General features: G+C 33.4%; 1 protein-coding gene across 1 annotated transcript in view; it reads left to right on the top strand.

Moving 5' to 3' along the window:
• The window catches only part of timeout (circadian regulator timeout), a 100,279-nt gene that overhangs the window by 10,089 nt on the left and 72,115 nt on the right, over nucleotides 1–18,075 (top strand). The window contains exon 15 of the mRNA XM_011060778.2: nucleotides 3,519–3,616. Coding sequence (XP_011059080.1) covers nucleotides 3,519–3,616 — 98 coding nt within the window. The remainder of the gene's footprint in view (nucleotides 1–3,518; nucleotides 3,617–18,075) is intronic.

The raw sequence follows: 18,075 nt of genomic DNA, 5'->3' as shown, positions 1-18,075 counted from the left end.
GTGTCGAAATTATCTATTTCATGTCTGGCAAAGCGGTATCGGCTTGTATATGTCGGAACGCTGAGTCGGAGGACGACGACGACGACGCCGATGCCGGCGACGACGATGATGACGACGACGGGCACGGCGCGGCGCGTCTGAGAGATTCCATTGTCGCGGAACTTCAAATCGAGGGATAATGGGGATTGTATGCTGCTGAATTTCTATTCAGGAAGCCAGCAACCAGCACCAGCGTCGTACGAGCCACTTCTTCCGCTTCGGGGACAGCACCCTTCCTCTTCTTTTGCGTCCTCTTCCTTTGCGTCAGCTTATTGGATTCATCTCCAGCGGAGAAAATTTTGGAAAGTGGACCGGACTTTCTTGACCTGTGAACCTAAAATTCGCATACAGCGAAAAAATCATTATACAGCGCGACTCGCGATTAACGTATGAAACGATAAGACTGAATTTCTTATTCAAATGGTAGTTATAAAAATTAATGAATATTTTTTTATAATTAAGTTTTAATAATAAAAATCAATAGTGAGAAAATATATTTTTCTAATTTTAAGTTGGTATTACTACTTAGTCAAAGATAGACGCTTTAATTATCATATAGACTTAATTTAATTTAATATATATTCAATACAACTGGAATCATCAATTACAATCGAATTTCATAATTCGATTTTTGTCCTAGATTTTATTTTATTTTTAGTATTTTGTATATACTAGCTGCGATTCGACTAATGTGCACTATATGGATTACGTGTTTGCTCGCGTGTAAACGTGGATGGATCATGTCCGAACTTGATTTCAATCCTAATCGTATATTGTAAAACGTATAGTTGTGTGTCGCGTGTATACGCATAAAACGAACTATGTTCTATGTGCATACGTATCCGCGTTAGAATCGTCCATACGCTTCGCTTTTATATAGTACAATTGCAACTAAGTGCGATTTCATGTCAAGTGACCAAATTCAATTCTCTGGATTTTAATGCGACTCCAGCTCTATTAGGACGGAGTAAAGTAGAAACGATTTTCATTATCAATCGCGCAATCCTATGACAATGGAAGGAAGAAGAAAAGATTTTTATCGCCATTGTTATTTTTACAGCTGAAAGGTATATGATTACAATGCAAAAGTATTGATAAAGAAATCCATCATCGTAATATTATAATTTTTATTGTACTCTTCATAGTTTGTGATTCCTTGTTTCTTTTCTGTTTGAATATGCAAATATTGAGTTTAAATCATCTATAAAATTAAAATTTTTTTATAGTTGTAATCTTTTCACGAAAAGATTTTGCTGAATTAGCTAAAAATTTAGCTACATATACAGAGCTGAAAATAATTTTATTGGACCATCCAAATAATTATGTAGAATGTTCAAACTGAGATAAAATCAAAATTTTTTTGCAACGTTGCTTATCATGCTTGAGCGTTATTATTTTGATGATTCAACAAAATTATTTTTAAATCAGCTTTTTGGATACTTCAACAAAACCGTTGTTACTATGTGGCTGCAAATTTTTGTAATTTGATTATATTTGATTTGATGTATTTAAAACTGGAATTGATTAATATAATTATAATTTCTCTCTCTCTCTCTTTCTCTCTCTCTTTCTCTCTCTCTCTCTCTCTCTCTCTCTCTCTCTCTCTCTATCGTAACAATCTTAATAATCTTATAATCTTTATATATTTACCAATACATACTTACAGAGAGATATTTAATAAAATATATTGACAAAATATTTTATAGATATTTAAGTTTGCAAGAAAATAATTCTTAATTATTAAAAACAAATTTTATGTAATAAATAAGTTAGAAACTGCACAAAGTTCTTTTTTCGTGAGAATAATTTTTGAAGCTATATATATTTTTTTATGCAATTAAAAAGTTGTAAACAGATATCTTCAGTATACATTTAAAACGAATGAAGTGATATTTGAGAATCATACCATCGTGTAATGCAAGGTTAAAAAAGTGTTCTACCATTAGCTACACCTTTCTTCGGGGCGTTCCTGAAAACGTGACTTTACCTTTGTTTCCTAGTCACGTTCGCACATGACCATCTGTTTTCTTTTTTCTGAGTTCTCATAAAGTATATAGGGTGTCTCACACTCAACTAAGCCAGCTTTCATATGTCTTGGATGTAATTTTTTTTAAATAAAAGTATGTAGAGAGACCAATGATTTGTAAATTATGAGGGATTGAAAATAAATACTGAAACAGTTATATCATACAAAGTAAAATCAAAAATATTTTATACCAAAAATAAAATTATTAAAAGTCTTATTTAGAGAGAATTATATTATTTTTTTTTAGTATTATATGAGGTCATATAACTCAATTTTTATCAATTTTGTAGTTAGTGAATTTTGCAAAAATTCTGAATCGCAAACGCATGTCATGGTAAATTTTAATGATAAATTTAACAAAATTTAAATATATAGATTGGCTTGCTTCGTTGCTATTTTCATCTTCAAAAGTCTTTCTTCTCTCTTACTTGCCTCTTCACTATTTCCTCGTCCGATGGCGGTGGCACTTTCCGCTTTGTGGCCCTAAGATACACAGATACTTTGTAAAGGAGATGCATGTGTGTCAGTATCAACGATAGCGTAGGTAGCGTAGATAGGTGGGTCGACGAAGAATAAGGGTTGGGTGTGAGCACTTGACGCAAGGAGTCCGATGTTGGTGTAGATCGTGGTGAGGCTCTCATGCTCAAAGGAACCTTCTATGAGACTCATTGAGTTTGCCACTCGGACTTCTCATCGCGTAGCTACTTTGCACCGAATCTTCCTTAGTCGTATATTTTCAGATAATGAACTTCTTTTATTTAATATATCACATCAATCTTATTAACAATTTATGAATTCATGCATTATTTATAGGATTAGAAATTTTGCACATTTTGATCTATTGGAACTTTTAATGATATCCTAATTTAGGAAAAGTGTTACAACTTTTTACAAAGAATTTTGTCTGATTTAACAAATGTGATTTAGTTTTCTACAAAAAAATTAATGTGTTTTTTAGTTATAATGTATTTTTTAAGTATAATATTATAAAATAATTAATGTTTTCATCTCGCGCGGTCCACGGTAAAAAGATTCAACTATAAATAATTTTCAATATTTAATATATCGAACTCCGCAGTTTTATGAAATATAATATAAAGTTTGTGCACCTTGTAATAAGTTTTATATATATATATATATATATATATATGTATATATATGTATATATTATATATAAGATGTATATATATATATATATATTATATATATATATTATCTATACATATATATATATATACATATTATATATGAGAATTTACATTGCTGAACATTAGAGTTAGTAAACTATTTATGATGGCGTAACATTATCATGCTTTTGAGTTGTTGCCAAGCTTCTCTTACATTATAGCTATTATTAATGTAATTACATTAATAATTATAACTTATTAATATAGTTATCAATAATTTACGCAAGGATATTAAAAATAAATATTTGAATAAAATTATGTTACAGAGAAATCTGGCCTGAGAATGACTGTTTCGGAAAAGTGGACATACTTCCCGAGGAAGAATTTCTAGCTCTTCGCGAAATCTTCTTTACAGATCTGGGTGGTGAGTTATTTTATTTTCAATTTTATATCTTTGATAATGAACATAAGCATTTCTTAATAATGTTCTTAAGATCATATAAATAAAATTTGCGACAATATACGTATTAACTAGATAGGAAATAAAATATGTATTGACATTATTATCAACTCATTCGCGATATGGATTTAAAATTTAGTACTTTAAATTCTTTAAAAGCACGGGTTGTTAACATTTTTTGCTCTTCTGAGGATTGCCAGTACAACTTCAGTCTATCGAGAAACTTATATCCTCTCTGCATATATACCCTGTGAGAAAAGAGTAGCCTCCTGCTTTACGTCCGCCTAATTATAAAGAGCAAAGTCTGTTATTAAGTTAAAGCATGAAAGTAATGAGCTGTTTTCCTTCCTTTACGAAGGAGAGTTCGTTACGACTGCTGATTTATTGAATTATAAAGTTTGCTCAATATTTTGGAAGAAAAACTTGGACGTGCACGAAAGTGTACTAATAATTGCATTTTTTCTATATTTTTTGTTAAGAAAGCATCACGAGAGAAGAAAGATATATTAAATATACGAATTTATTGGAGGCTTTAGTAGAGACGATTTGTAATAACTGGCGCATATATCACGACACAAATTTAATTAAACGCGCCGTTGGTATTCATTTCACGCGCCTAATTTATGTGTGAATAACTACGCTATTCAGTGCTGAGATTTCGCGACAATTCGAGCTCGCCATGTATTTATCTCTGTACATTACCACCACAATAATAGTAGTCATAGACGTTTAAAATCTTTTAATTTTAATGTTATACTTTTACAAACAAGTGCTTATTTTAATGAAAGAAGATAATTGTTGCATTTATTGCAAAACTTCTCTATGTTTTAATTTGTAATGTAAATTATTTTATTTTAAAATTGCCACTGTTATTGAATACTTTATTCAGATTGAGGTACGTAAAGTGTAATAAATCGGAGTCTTTTCCACAATTAAAAAAATTTTTTAAGGTAATTTAAGAACAAAAAATTATAATTTTTAATGATTTTTTAAAATGAAATTTATGTTACACTAAGATAGAATGGTTATTTTATAATATTTTATTTCACATTGTGTTTCTGAGACTTGTTTGACTTATAAAAAATTGGTATAAATCTATTAAATTTATCCGTTACGAATATACTAGTAATGTCTCGTTAGACATTATACGTGTTTGACTTCCTTCCGTTGATATTCCTTCCATACGTTGATCCCCCGCCACGAATGTTGGTGTAATAAAGAACGTTTACGATCGCATAAATTACAATCCGTTGCACTGAATTCCACAACTTATACGATATGACAATACTGTCATGCGCGCCTCATTCTATAGATGGCAGCGGACTGACAAAGTCGTTAAATGTTAATCTCTCTCTCTTTATGTCCTGCCAACGTACTGTATGTAGTCATTGTGCAGTATTCACCTAGAGAGGGTGTTTTATATAAAACATCAACGCCGACATCCAGACTGTTTTATTTTACGACATGAGTACGTCTAAAGCACTTCTCCATTATCTTCACCACGCGTCCACGCGTCAGAATCGCGTGCGCAATCTTTACTGATTTGAAAATGATTCCTATTGTTCTTTTCTTTCTATAGAGAAATAATTTTTAAAAAGGGCGAGAAAAATCTCATATTTTATTTATTTTTATTAAGTGCACTTTAGTGCATTGGAACAACTTACAAATATATAGAACAATAACTTATAAATATCTAATGTTAAAAATTGAGGATTTATGATGACCATTGTTTGAGATTATATAATTTTGCTAAAGAATAATTTATTTTAAATCTAGTTTGTTATCTCCTGAAAGTTTTATATTTTCACCATTATTTCTATTTCTTATTGTTGAATTTTCAAATATACGGTCTAGTAAGATTCTTATTGTTTTATATTTTTGTTTATAATATTTAAAAATAGATTTTTAAATACACACACACATACACAAAATAGATTAATACCCTGTAAACTTATATCATTGTATTTTTATTTAATTGTTTTTATCCTGTGACATAAAAATATCGCGTTTGATATTACAATGATATTTATCGGTGATTCGACATAGTAATCAAAAGAAGTTTAACTGTAGAGAAATAAATGTATTCCGGTGTCTGACGCGTGTATGGATTTTCGGAAGCAAGATCAGTCGATCCGAAGCGTTAACTTCGTCGATTGAAGTTGTTTTTCCGCTTGGACTGCATCGGCACCTACTTTATGACTGTACTTTGCGATTCGGTTATATTCTGATAGTTTTACATACATTGTACATAATAGAGTATTTGTTTCACATTGATAAAACACTCCACGAAAATTGGCGGATGATTCGCGACAAGTTTTTCTTAACTTACCTTACAAAAAAATATAAGATTTGCCAGAATACATTTAATTTATATAATACATACGTAGAACTGATTAGTTATTATTATTGTCGTAATTCTTTTACTGTTATATCGATTTTGTTTAAAATTATTATTTAAGTGTCGCCATAAAAATTTTATTTTCTAAATTCTGCGCGATATATAACTTGAACGTTTAGATGCTCTTCGAGTAAATTGTCCCTTGGACTTTTTAATGATTCAGAAAGAAAATAGCTTTACGATAACTTTGCAGAAAGGAGGTCAGAGAGGTCAGATTGAGAGAGGAACAAACGATTATTTGTCATCCGTGACAGGGATACTTCATCAACAGCATTTATAAATAATCGCGATCAATATCGAAAAAGTTTTGTAGCATACCGGAAGACTTTATTTATTCATGTCTGTCTGCGAGTAGAACGATACTGCTGTCATGTATAAAGTATACGTTTCATCGACTTATACGGTATAAAGTATGAGAATAGAGAACAGAAGATGTGCTGTACTTTGGCATGATTTTTCTCTTCTCTTCGCTTGATTCCAAATTGTTAGACCGAATAGGTGATGGATGCTCGCGTGTAGTCAGCCCATGTGTTCTTTTCACCTCGAAGTCGAAGGTTTGATGAATGAAGGTCGAATTGAAAAGTCTTGGCGGAACGTCTGAAGCGTAGCGACGAAATTTGCATGCTGCGGTCGTACAAGCGAGTTTTCTTTTGTGTTCTATTCTATTGGTACACATTTGGTTAACTAATGCATTTCGCCGAGGATTTCGAATTTTCTTGTTACGTCAGTATCTTCGAATCTACGATGTTGTCGTACTGAAATTAATGTTTAATTTAAAGACTCGTTATAAAATAAACTCAACTATCACGAACATCGCTATTTTATTTATACTTCCGTGAAATGAAGTATTACATAAAATTTTTTTCCACTCGTAGGAATGCTCGCGTGATTTCTTATATTTCGCAAATATACCGAACACTCGAATAGCTCCATAGATCTTTTCACTGTCCCTACTCATCGAGTTTGTCCTGCCATAATAACTTTCCTTATTTACCGTAATGCGGCAGAAAGTCATCTCTGACATTTCCTGGAAAAGTACCGTGTACCTAAAATACGTAGATTGGAGGCGCCGGATCTCGGCTGCATGTCGAGGAAGAGGAGAAGTGGCTTCGAGAGGTATGAAAGAACTTTTATCGGGGTGGAAACTTCGTCTTCCTTCCGAGCGGTGTGAAGCCATAGGAACGAACGAGAATTATTTAGTACAAGACGCAGGGTAAACAACAGTTGTACTACCAACATTTGTTCCGACTTTTATTCCTTTTCGAGCAACTTCTGAAGCGACCCTCTGACGATTCTCCTCTTCTACGTTTGGTAGAATGAAGATGTTATCGGAAAATATGCATTATTCGCAATCAGCTTACACTTCGCGTTGTGTTGCGTGCCGATTGTAGGAATTGAAGTTAACAAGCAATAGCGAGATTGGCATTTAGAGTGTAAATCCCTTCAGTTCTGAATCCTTTACCAGCATACTAAGCTCGATTGATTATTTTGTTATACTTTTTTTCGCATCGTGGAATTATCCTTTTTCACTTTGCTATACCGACTTGGGTGAACAATAATCAGATCGACGTTACGGAGGATTTGAAGCAAAGCGAGGGTTGAAATTTACATCCTGTGCTTGCTCGAGCGATCGCTCTACCATATGTTTGCATTCTCGTAACGTCCTTCCTCCTCCCCGGACATTGGTCCTTGAGGTAATTCCGACAGAAGTGCTCGCTACATCCGCTCTCCTCGATCAAATTGTGATGTATTACATACCGTAACCTTGTGCGATTTCAGAACAAACCAGCATAATGTTGCTTGTTGAATTTGTTGAGTTTTATACAAGATTTAATATCCAACATATTGTAGAATTCTATTTTTGAAATTAATAAACAATAAAATCTACAATTTATCTTTTCGAAGAAAGATTGGATATAAAAAATTATTTTTTTTAATTGCTCGCAGTATACATTCGGTGAACTTTGTATATCTTTTTGAGAAAAATCTTGCTTGGATAATCGATCGTATACCATTAAGTATTTGTCATGATTATATTTTTATTCAATTTCTACTTACAGCTTTTGTCACTTTGTGTAATATAAATTAAAAAATGAATATTTTATACACCAATTAAAGAATTTTTTGATTGACTTCTTATGAACAAATACAAACGTTTGTACTCGAATCATTCAAGTATCGAGTGGAGCGTTCAGAGGGTGCTTCAACCCGACATTTAGCGGTGTTTCAGTATCGAGGAGACGATCGTGGCGCGTTAATGTCTCTTTTTTGTCGTTTTCCTCGGTGTCGGTGATACGATAGCCTCTTCCCTAACGACGTATAACCATTAATATGCAAAAGCGGTACTCGACGAGTTCATTCATTTTATCACGCCTTTCCCTGTCTCTCGTTCTCCCTTTCCCTTTCTTTATTGGCGGTAGATATTTTATCTTTGCTATTCTTGTTCGGGTATAACTTGGGAGATATTCATGTGAAATATATCCGATGGCTTTTCTCTTTCTTCTGTTAAACCCTTCTGTTGTAGGGAGAATCAGTAGTTAAAAAGAAAGATAATCAAGAGGGTGAATGTTAGTCTCGACAGTATCGGAAGCTGTGTTATAGGTATACAAATGATATGCAGGGGGCACTTTAACCCTACATAAGCTCCTATGGTAGCTTTCCCCCGGCGGCAGTTAATGAAGTTATGATTGAAGGTTAAATTCCATGAAATTGCCTCAGTTAATGGCTTTTACCATGAATGCAAATCAATGTTAAAAATCTGGCGCTGAAGTAACGAACGTTGTCAACATAGTCGAGATTTTTGTGAAATTTTTACGTTTCGTCGCAGCTATAGGGAATGTGTATATTGAGATTATATGGCTTCGAAAATATTTGAATATTTGTATTAACACTAGCAGTGAAATTTAAACTTTGTCAGGCAAATATAAAAGCGTATGTAACGGATTAAAAAAACGTAAAAGATTTACTCAACATAAAAACACCAAGCGATCAAAACGATACCAACTTGTTTATAAATGTAAATTCCGCATTAATTTTTACATAGAATTGGAAATGACAAAGTCATATTTACATGAATTTTGACACAAAAATTATTGTACACGTGACTGAAATTTCTAAATGCATTTAAGAATTTAATATTCCTTTACAACTGATACGCGAAAAAAATTGTGATCATAAATTGCGCATTAATAATTGATTGATATCACCGCAAACGAATTACCGCAGATTGTATAGATCGCTGACTGACATTTTTCCGTGTTTCGTTGTTCTCGTCTCATGTCCTTTGTGCGCGACGAATGCGACTGCGACGCATCACATGACGAGCCTTGCCCAGCGGCGTGCGACTCGATTAAATAATAATGCATTTACGAGTTGCGTAGAAATTGAATAACAGTCGTGCTTGAATAATACAGATATGTAAATGGGCCGGGATGGAGGCTGGCCCGGGATCGAGCTCTCGGGGTGAGCGCGAGGGTGCAGACGGGATCATTTATATTGTAACTCTGGTACGCTCTGAATCTCTCTTTCTCTCTCTCTCTCTCTCTCTCTCTCTCGCTTTCTCTACCGTTTCTTCTTTCGTATTCCATTTATCGGCTTTCACCTGCACCTATTCTTACAACCAGCCCTCCTTCTCATCTTTGCTTTACCCTCCACCTCCGCCTGCTCCTTGCACTGTTTGTCTTTCATGTTCGTCTACGACGGAGTTCCCGTTTTATGCGCTCGTTAAGTATTTTCCATGATTCTATGTTTTATTGTTTGTACGAATCCTTTTATCCGGCTTTTCTTCTTGCCAGAGACATTTCCTTGCGCTCCGTTACATTTTACGCATAGTATCTTTTATCACCGAGATTTCAGATTTTTCTATCGTATCTCCTATCGCTTCTTTTCTTCGTTTATGAACGTCTTAGCACTTATCAAAAAAAAATTTATCGGACTTCGAGCGCGACTAATATATAATGCTACGTAAATTTGTGACAAGAATATTTCAAATAGCTGGGACGTAACTGAGAATGCACTTGAATCTAGGAATCTTATAGTATTTATCTTACAGTGTTTATTCGATAGCATGATCCTTGTAATAGCAAACGCAACTGCACAAATCTCATAAATTACACGTATCCGGCAATTCTCGTGTGCCTTCTGTATCCTTCCTCAATCAACATGCTGCAACCGCAAGCTGAATATGTTCCTTCGGGAATGCGTATGTAATGTTCCGCGAAACAGAGTTACTGCGGTCGTGTTACGACGAATCGGACCGGCAACGTTCCATCTTGCATACGCTTTTAACTTGCGGCCATTCTAGGCGTTCCTAGCAGGATATCCAAATCGGATTTGTGTCCTACTAGAAATAACTGAAATTTCTGCAGGGCACGGAAGCCACCGCGAGACGAGCAAGTTCTACGGGGCTTTAATAACTGCTTAACGGATTTCGCGATGGGTTATTCGATTGCCACGGAAATTCGAGAGACCGTGCCAGGTCACGACGGTTTCATCACCGGTCTTCCCGACTTCGCGTAGGTATGCCTCACCCCGCAACGGAGGCGTACTAAAGCCCAATGCGTTGAGTCTTCGTGGTTCACGAAATATTGTGAAATTGGAAAATTGGAAAATGTCTGCATTCAACTCTAGACCGCGCGACATGGGACAATATTTACCACGATACGGTATTTCGATTAACGTATGTATTTACGCGTCCGGTCTGTCGTAGGGATTTTATTTTATTTTTTTAAATTGATATTTATTTGTGACATACATTTTTATTATTACTATCTTTTTATTTGGAAAATAAAAAGATACTTCGTATCTTACTTTTAATGATATTAGGGTGTTAACAATTATTTAAATCAATTAAAATTAAGAATGTCAATAAGAGTCCATACAATGTAATATCAATATAATATCAATATAATATTTAATATAAATAACATAGAATAAATCTTTTCATATACATTTTGGATCCTCCTTAGTACATATAAAGTTAACTATAAATGAATTTTATAGGCAGATCTTTGACATAATTAAGTCTACGACGATTATGTCAGACGTCTATATCCATAGAATTCATTTATTAATTTTATATATGCTAAGGAGGATCCAAAACTTGGAATGAACGATATACTTTTTATGTTATTCTTAATAAATGATCTTAATAAATTGATCTTACATATACATCCTGTGTAAGCTCTTATAGATATTTTTGCTGTTAATTAATTTATTCTATTGAGCTTTGTAGTTCTCAATTGAAAAATTAGTTTAAAAAACAGTATGATATTTGCAAGCATTATACTGCATATCTTTATCTAGATGAATTTTCTGCAAACGTGTGTATTTGCTGTAGGATAGAACTATCGCTGCTACCAAAGCCATTTCTCTTAGCATTTTGCAGCCCCCCTACCCTTCCTTCACGAGATCCCGCCAGAAAATTGAATTCAGATTGACGCTATGTGCTGAATGCGTCGGATTTATTTATTTCATGATGAGATGTACGTATAGGGATGAAAAGAAAAACGTGAAGGGTAGCACGCGTAGACGATTCCACGTTCTCGGAAATCAATGAACTCGATAACCAATTATCGTTTTTTTTTACGGCTTGCAACTGAAACGTTTTATCGCGACATTCTAAGTGATCGACTATATGTATGCAAATTGGCGCAAAGCTTAATCCTCCTTCGAATTGGCAAACCGTAAACTACGCCTGGGAATTTGGTGACGATTTTTCGTTATCGGCACTGTCCATTGATGCACTTCGGCAGGCTATCGAGATTATTCCAGTTATTTCCAGAACGCAGAGAAATTTTTGTTCAAAGAGATGAATTGGACAGTGTTGTGTGAAAATGAGTTAACTCAAAAAAAGGAAAAAAAATAGTTTTGAGTAAATCCAGTTTAAAGCTCAACAAATTGTCAAAAATCAATAACACGTGGTCAGTTATTTTTTTACGCTTTTCTGTCTTTAAAAAAATATGTAGTCTGTAATTTGTAACTTTTTTTCAGTACATATTATTTTGTTTTATTTTTTATTTTATATATATCTAGCAATTATACATTTAAATATTTTCGGAATTAATTAAAACTGAAAAAATTTAATAAACGTAGAAATTACAATTTTCAAATTATAAATAATCAAATTTATTAAAAATATTAAACAGAATTTGTTTATTTATGTAATTAGCACGAAAAAAAGATTATGAAAATAGTTCAATTTTTTAGCATGTAAATTAGAGTTTACTTTTAAAATTTAATAATTAAAAAACAAAATAATTAGATACTTAATGCAAATTAGATAAAATTTCAAAAATATGGAAAAAATAAGGATAAAGTTTTTCCGTGTTTGTATATGTATGTTTTTAAATAACGCGGATTAATTCTTGTTGAAATGAAACATTTGAGAATGCGAACGCTGGATTACGTTTAAGTGATATTAGAATCATTTATACATATATTACATTTTTAAATTAAAATCGTTAGAATAATACGTGATATTATTTAAACTGAACGGAAAGAATGATTTTGTTGAAATATCTAAAAATTTAGGTAGATATCTCTATGGAAATAATTTTATTTATGTTGGAAATTCAAACACAGGTAATGACCAGTGTGCAAAAAATTTATTTAACAACCAGTTCGAGCATCCTACGTAATTATTTTGATAGTTAACAAAATTATTTTCATTATCTAAGTTTTTAGATAGGCATTTCAACAAAATTATTCTTTCCATGTGCACATCTATTACTAGCTGCTGCATCTCAAAAGAAAACGGTTGCGGCAAGCACGTCTTAATGACACAATTCTCGGCGACACAATTTTCGTTTTTATGAAATGACGTGAGATAAATTTAAATGCGTATCTGTTCAGCACGATGCTACTTGAGCAAATGCGAGAGAGTTGCCGGCGAGAGGATGACGTTCTGATACGAGAGTGAAACAGGTCTGTGCTTTTTTTTTATCACGATCCACCGTCTGGTAATAAAAGCAAAGTGTAGATAGGTAAATGTGAGTTTCGTCCTTGATGATCTATATGGAAACGAAATTGCATCGCAAAAAGATAATACATTCCTTTCGAGCATGGTTACCACTAACATCACTTTCGAAAGATATTTGTGGAGTTAATGATATCGGAGAAATATCGTTCGAATCGATACAAGATGAGAAGTTTGGTTTATTTTTTATTATACTTTAAACAAACGAGCTCATTATTTTCGCTCCAAATATTCTTATCGTAAAATATTAATGTAAAATAGGCTACTAAATCTATTTGATTATATATAAAAAAATTGTGTTAAATGATAGCAACTATGTAAAAATAGGATTTATCGTAAAACTTATTTTTTTTAATTTTTTTGATCTGAATTTACGTTATATATTACTCTTTCAAATTCTTGGGAGTGGAATTTCATTCTAAAGAGTGAAAATTGAGCCAGTCTTGAAAAAGAGTGGCTCAATTTTCAATCTATATATAAGAGTGAGATTTCATTGTTTAAAGTGAGGTTCACTTTAAAAGTTTTAAAGATTATATTGCATTATATACATGTTATGTACATGTTGTATTTACATTATTTTGTTGATACATATTTAACATATGCAAGGCAGCATTATGATATTATCGATTTATACATCTACGTTAAATATATAAGTATAATGTAAAAAGCTGACGTTGCCCTGGAAAAACTTCATCATTAACTATCGGATAATGCGATCATATATTTTCATAAGCAAGACAGTATCATTGCCTTATCTGCTGAGAATTTCTTCAAGAAGCACGATGCATCGTATGTAAGTGACCGCGGATGTTAATTTATGGGCTGAATAACGACTTTCCGATCTTGGATACTTGCCATCGCGCGGGACTTTAGCGAGGGCGGTTTTACTGCGTGGAATAAATTTCCTGGAAGTACGCGACCTGATCCATAAAGTAAGAAATCTCCGATAGGCGCATCCCTGGCACGGTAATTTCACTTTCTTTACGTGTTCCTCCTCCCTCATTTCTCACGGGAATAATTTCATTATGCTGGAAGATTTCAGATCGATGCGCTTGTACGACTTATTCCTATTTCAATTTAACGATAATTAAAATCGTATAATGATTGATACGACATAGAACGGAAAATTAATATTAGGAAAATTGATAGGATTTAAAGAAACTGAAGAAATCTTTTCTTTCTGTGAAAAGATTTCAATAACACACATATACGTCTCTTCAGCAGTATAATTTTATTTTTATTATTTTTCGCAAATCGTCTTCTATCATCTGCTTTATCAAAGGATCAAAATAATGGCGATTTTCGCAAACGGCACTAAAAGAAGGAAAATGACGCTTTTGTGAACCGTGAAGAGATGTCAGCGAAAGTCACCGGGGCAGCTCGTTAAGCCGACGAACGGTGATTCGTCCGATTTGGCAGAAAATCAATGACGACCTGTCAATAAGCAGACGTCTGCTTTCCGCTTCTATCCTCCATAATCTTCGTGCGGCGGGTCGAATAAAGCGTGGCTCCCTTTTTGTAGAATATAGAGAGAAAAAGAGAATCTGATGAAATCTGGCACAGACGCACGGTTGTCTCTCTTAAAATTTCATCCCGCACTCCGTTTGCGACGGGATCATGGAGTATTCTGATATTGCGTTTGGCGCATCGAAAATATTATTATTTGCATAGTAAGCATATCGGTGTATCATTCAAAGATTTTTTTTTTTTATGAATTTTCTTCATATCTGAAATTCTAGCGATAAATATATGTAGATATTCTTTTCCTTTAAACGTTTGTAGAACTTACAAATACTCGAAAGCTACTTCATCCTTTCTAAGACAGACTCTCAACTGTTCTGCATCTGACAAGCTGTTAAATGTTAATATTTCTTGTATACATGTAATGAATAAATTCTTTCATTCTCGAGGAAATATTTCTTATTACAATTTGACGGGTTTATTTAAACAAATATTTTAAGAAAGAACAGCGAAGAATACAGGAAAGTATTAAATAGTAGGGAATGTGTGGTATCCGTTTTATTAAGTTTTTCTCTCCTTTTCGTTTCTAGAGAGAAAATCATTATAGCGAACGTTAAACCTAAATATACTCTTTTCAATGTTACTTATCAGGATCCTTGATTACGTCCGAGGTCTGAAAGAAGTTGTATAAAGCACGACAAGTTCACTGCGAAATTGTATGTAAATTAAAAGAGGGAAAGGCAGAGAGGGACATAAAAAATGTTATTGCGGTTTTTGGAGGACAGGCAAGTCGGATTGGCATCGGGCTTCCGAGATTGAACGAGCGACTTAGGGAGTTCTGTTAGAAGTCAAGTCTGGCGAGATAGTAACGCAGTGTCGAAGAGGGGATGAAAAGGAGAAAAAGAAACTCGTTTCGCGTAGATTTGGTCAGATAATCCGCTATTTTCGGATGCGAAAAAAAATCGACTTCCACGATATAGAAACGGTAAAAAATATGAATTTTATTTTATTTTATTTTGTAATTGCATTAATGAATTTCATTGTGTCACAAAATCTTTATCCAAATTGAATTGAATTTTTTTTTCCATAATCGTTCAATATTGATCGAATATTACACTAATTATGATTTAGATTTTTTTATACAGCTTACCAATTCATTTATTGAATATCCGTATTTTTCAAAGAGGTCGTATCCTTCAGAGCTTCAATAGCTAAGCTAGAAAAGTTTAATTGATGACGTTGCTTCGAAAAAGAACTTGTGAGGGAAACTTCCGTTATCGACTTTCTCGATTTATTCTTTGAAAAGACGCGGTAATTAATAAGATAATGCTCGAGCGATCAGAGAAATTGATTTTTGTCATCGGTTATCCTTTGTAACCGCTCCGTCGCTACTCAAAATCCGGCTGGATCAGATACTCGGCGTCAGTTAAGAGCAACATCCTATAAATAAACACACATACACGATACCGGTAGTTTCCAGAGCGAAATTTCTCCTTCGTGATTGCGTTTGTGGGCTGCACCTACGTAATCCCGCAATCTTCACCTGTCGCGCCGTGCCGCTTTGGCAGAGCTCGAACCAATTATCTGTGTTGCCTTTGATGTCGCCCACCTTTCGCGGATGTTTGCGCCAAACAGTGCCGGGGTCTCCTTGACAAAGGATCTTTCTGAAAATTCTGCGAGTATATGCCATTCATCCGCCATTTTCTTCAATAGCTGTTTGTGCACTCCGCGTACCCCTTCGTTCTCTAAAGGTTTTCCGTAATCGAATGCAGAATCAAAGAGCCGCTTTCAAATTGAAATTTGTCACTCTACAGCGCGCAAAATATTAATTAAATTTTTACGGCCGCGTCACTTGTCGTTCGTACCCGTCAAAAAATCAAATCGTCGCTACGGGTTAAATTCTATAGAAACGGAATTCACTAAAATTTACGGAATCAATCTTATAATTACGTAATCTTTTGTACGACCGGATCGCATAAGTGCTCGGAGGCAAAATCGCGCGACAGAGGAAAGAGCGGCTAAGGATAAAGAAGAAGCTGCAAAACTGTTGCAGAGCTTTACTTTCATCTGATCCGCGGTTCGGAAAATCGTAAAGACCGTCCGCTACGGAGATGGCTTAAAATAGAGACGTGAGAGAGTTACGAAGTCACGGATGAAGGTTCGCGGCTTTCCGTTAGCGCGACCGTTACGGAAAATTTTTCTTGACAAGATTCTATCCCGTATTTCTTCATTGCCACGGCTATTCTTGGTGGCTTAGAAACTATAAACTTTCATGGCACATGTGAGCGTACGTGGAGTCAATCCAGATAATTGTGATAGAGAAATAAATGTGGAATAACTTTCAATGATGATTTTCTTATATTATATGTGTCCCTAATATAAATTGTTACTTTAAATGAATAGATCGAAATAGGCACTTTATTTATTTACAAGAGTTTTTTTGCAAGATAAATAGTAAGAGAATCAATAGTATTAGACACAGTTTGAAGTGAATTTATTTAAAAAATAAACAAAGGATATAACGTGATTTTTGTACAATCAACAAACGAACGAATGTCCTTTCACGATTGATAAAATGTAATTTAACAAAACAAAAGTCTACATAAAAAAGATATATATATATATATATATATATATATATATATATACACAAAATAAAAACCGCGTATAAATTTAATAAGTTTTAATAAATAAAAAAAACATTTTTATTACTTTTTCAAATGAAGGGAATGTGAACCATGTTAATATTTAATATTAATTTAACGTTTACTTATTGCTCTACGAATATCATTGAATCATTTAAAAATATTATTGTGTTATACAATTGTCACTTGAAATAATATTTTTATTAAAATTATTTTTGGTTTTCCCCAGGCGAGTCATAAAGCTATTGAATTGCAAAAAGTCTCTCATTATTCGACACTTCCACGCTTTATTTTTCCATGGTGATTTATAGGAAATACGTTTGTATCTCTCGGAGCTTTATATCTAATGTACCGTGGATGTCGTGTGTACGAATATTTTACTTACTTCGTGGCCCGTTTTCGCGGTGTAGTTCTGCATCGAATTTATACTCGTCCTCGGCAGACTCGTTTTTGTCGCGAGAGACGCGCTAGCGGGTAATATCTTCACGAAATATAGATTCTAGTAACAAATAACATTTCCTACTTCTTTAGTTCAGAAACAAACGCAAGTCCTTCCGCATCAAAGAATGATCAGATAAGAAGATTTAAATATTGCGTTTCTCATCTTCATAATATATATTCTTCAAAGAAGGGTTCGAATCGTTTTCATCTGCTAAATCTTTTCTTTTGGTAATTATTTGCTATATAAAAAAATTCTTTGAAAAGAATTTTAGTTAGTTCTTTAGAAGCATCTTCTTAATGATAATAATTTCTTAAGAATGAGAATTTATTGTGTATTATGTATAAAAATTGTAAAAAAAATGTGTGAATGTTACGCATTTTGTACATTAATACGATAAATGTATTATATTTATATGACAAATCAATTATTTTTTATTTTGATATATTTTATATGAAAGTTTGTTTCTTCGATTTTTTCGCTTTTCGTCGGTAGATATAACTA

This window comes from Acromyrmex echinatior, chromosome 14 (assembly GCF_024713525.1).
Source record: "Acromyrmex echinatior isolate Ae372 chromosome 14, ASM2471352v2, whole genome shotgun sequence".
In the NCBI taxonomy this organism is placed as follows: Eukaryota; Metazoa; Arthropoda; class Insecta; order Hymenoptera; family Formicidae; genus Acromyrmex; species Acromyrmex echinatior.
The sequence above is the reverse complement of the archived record's forward strand: the minus strand, read 5'-3'. Positions and strand labels throughout refer to the sequence as shown.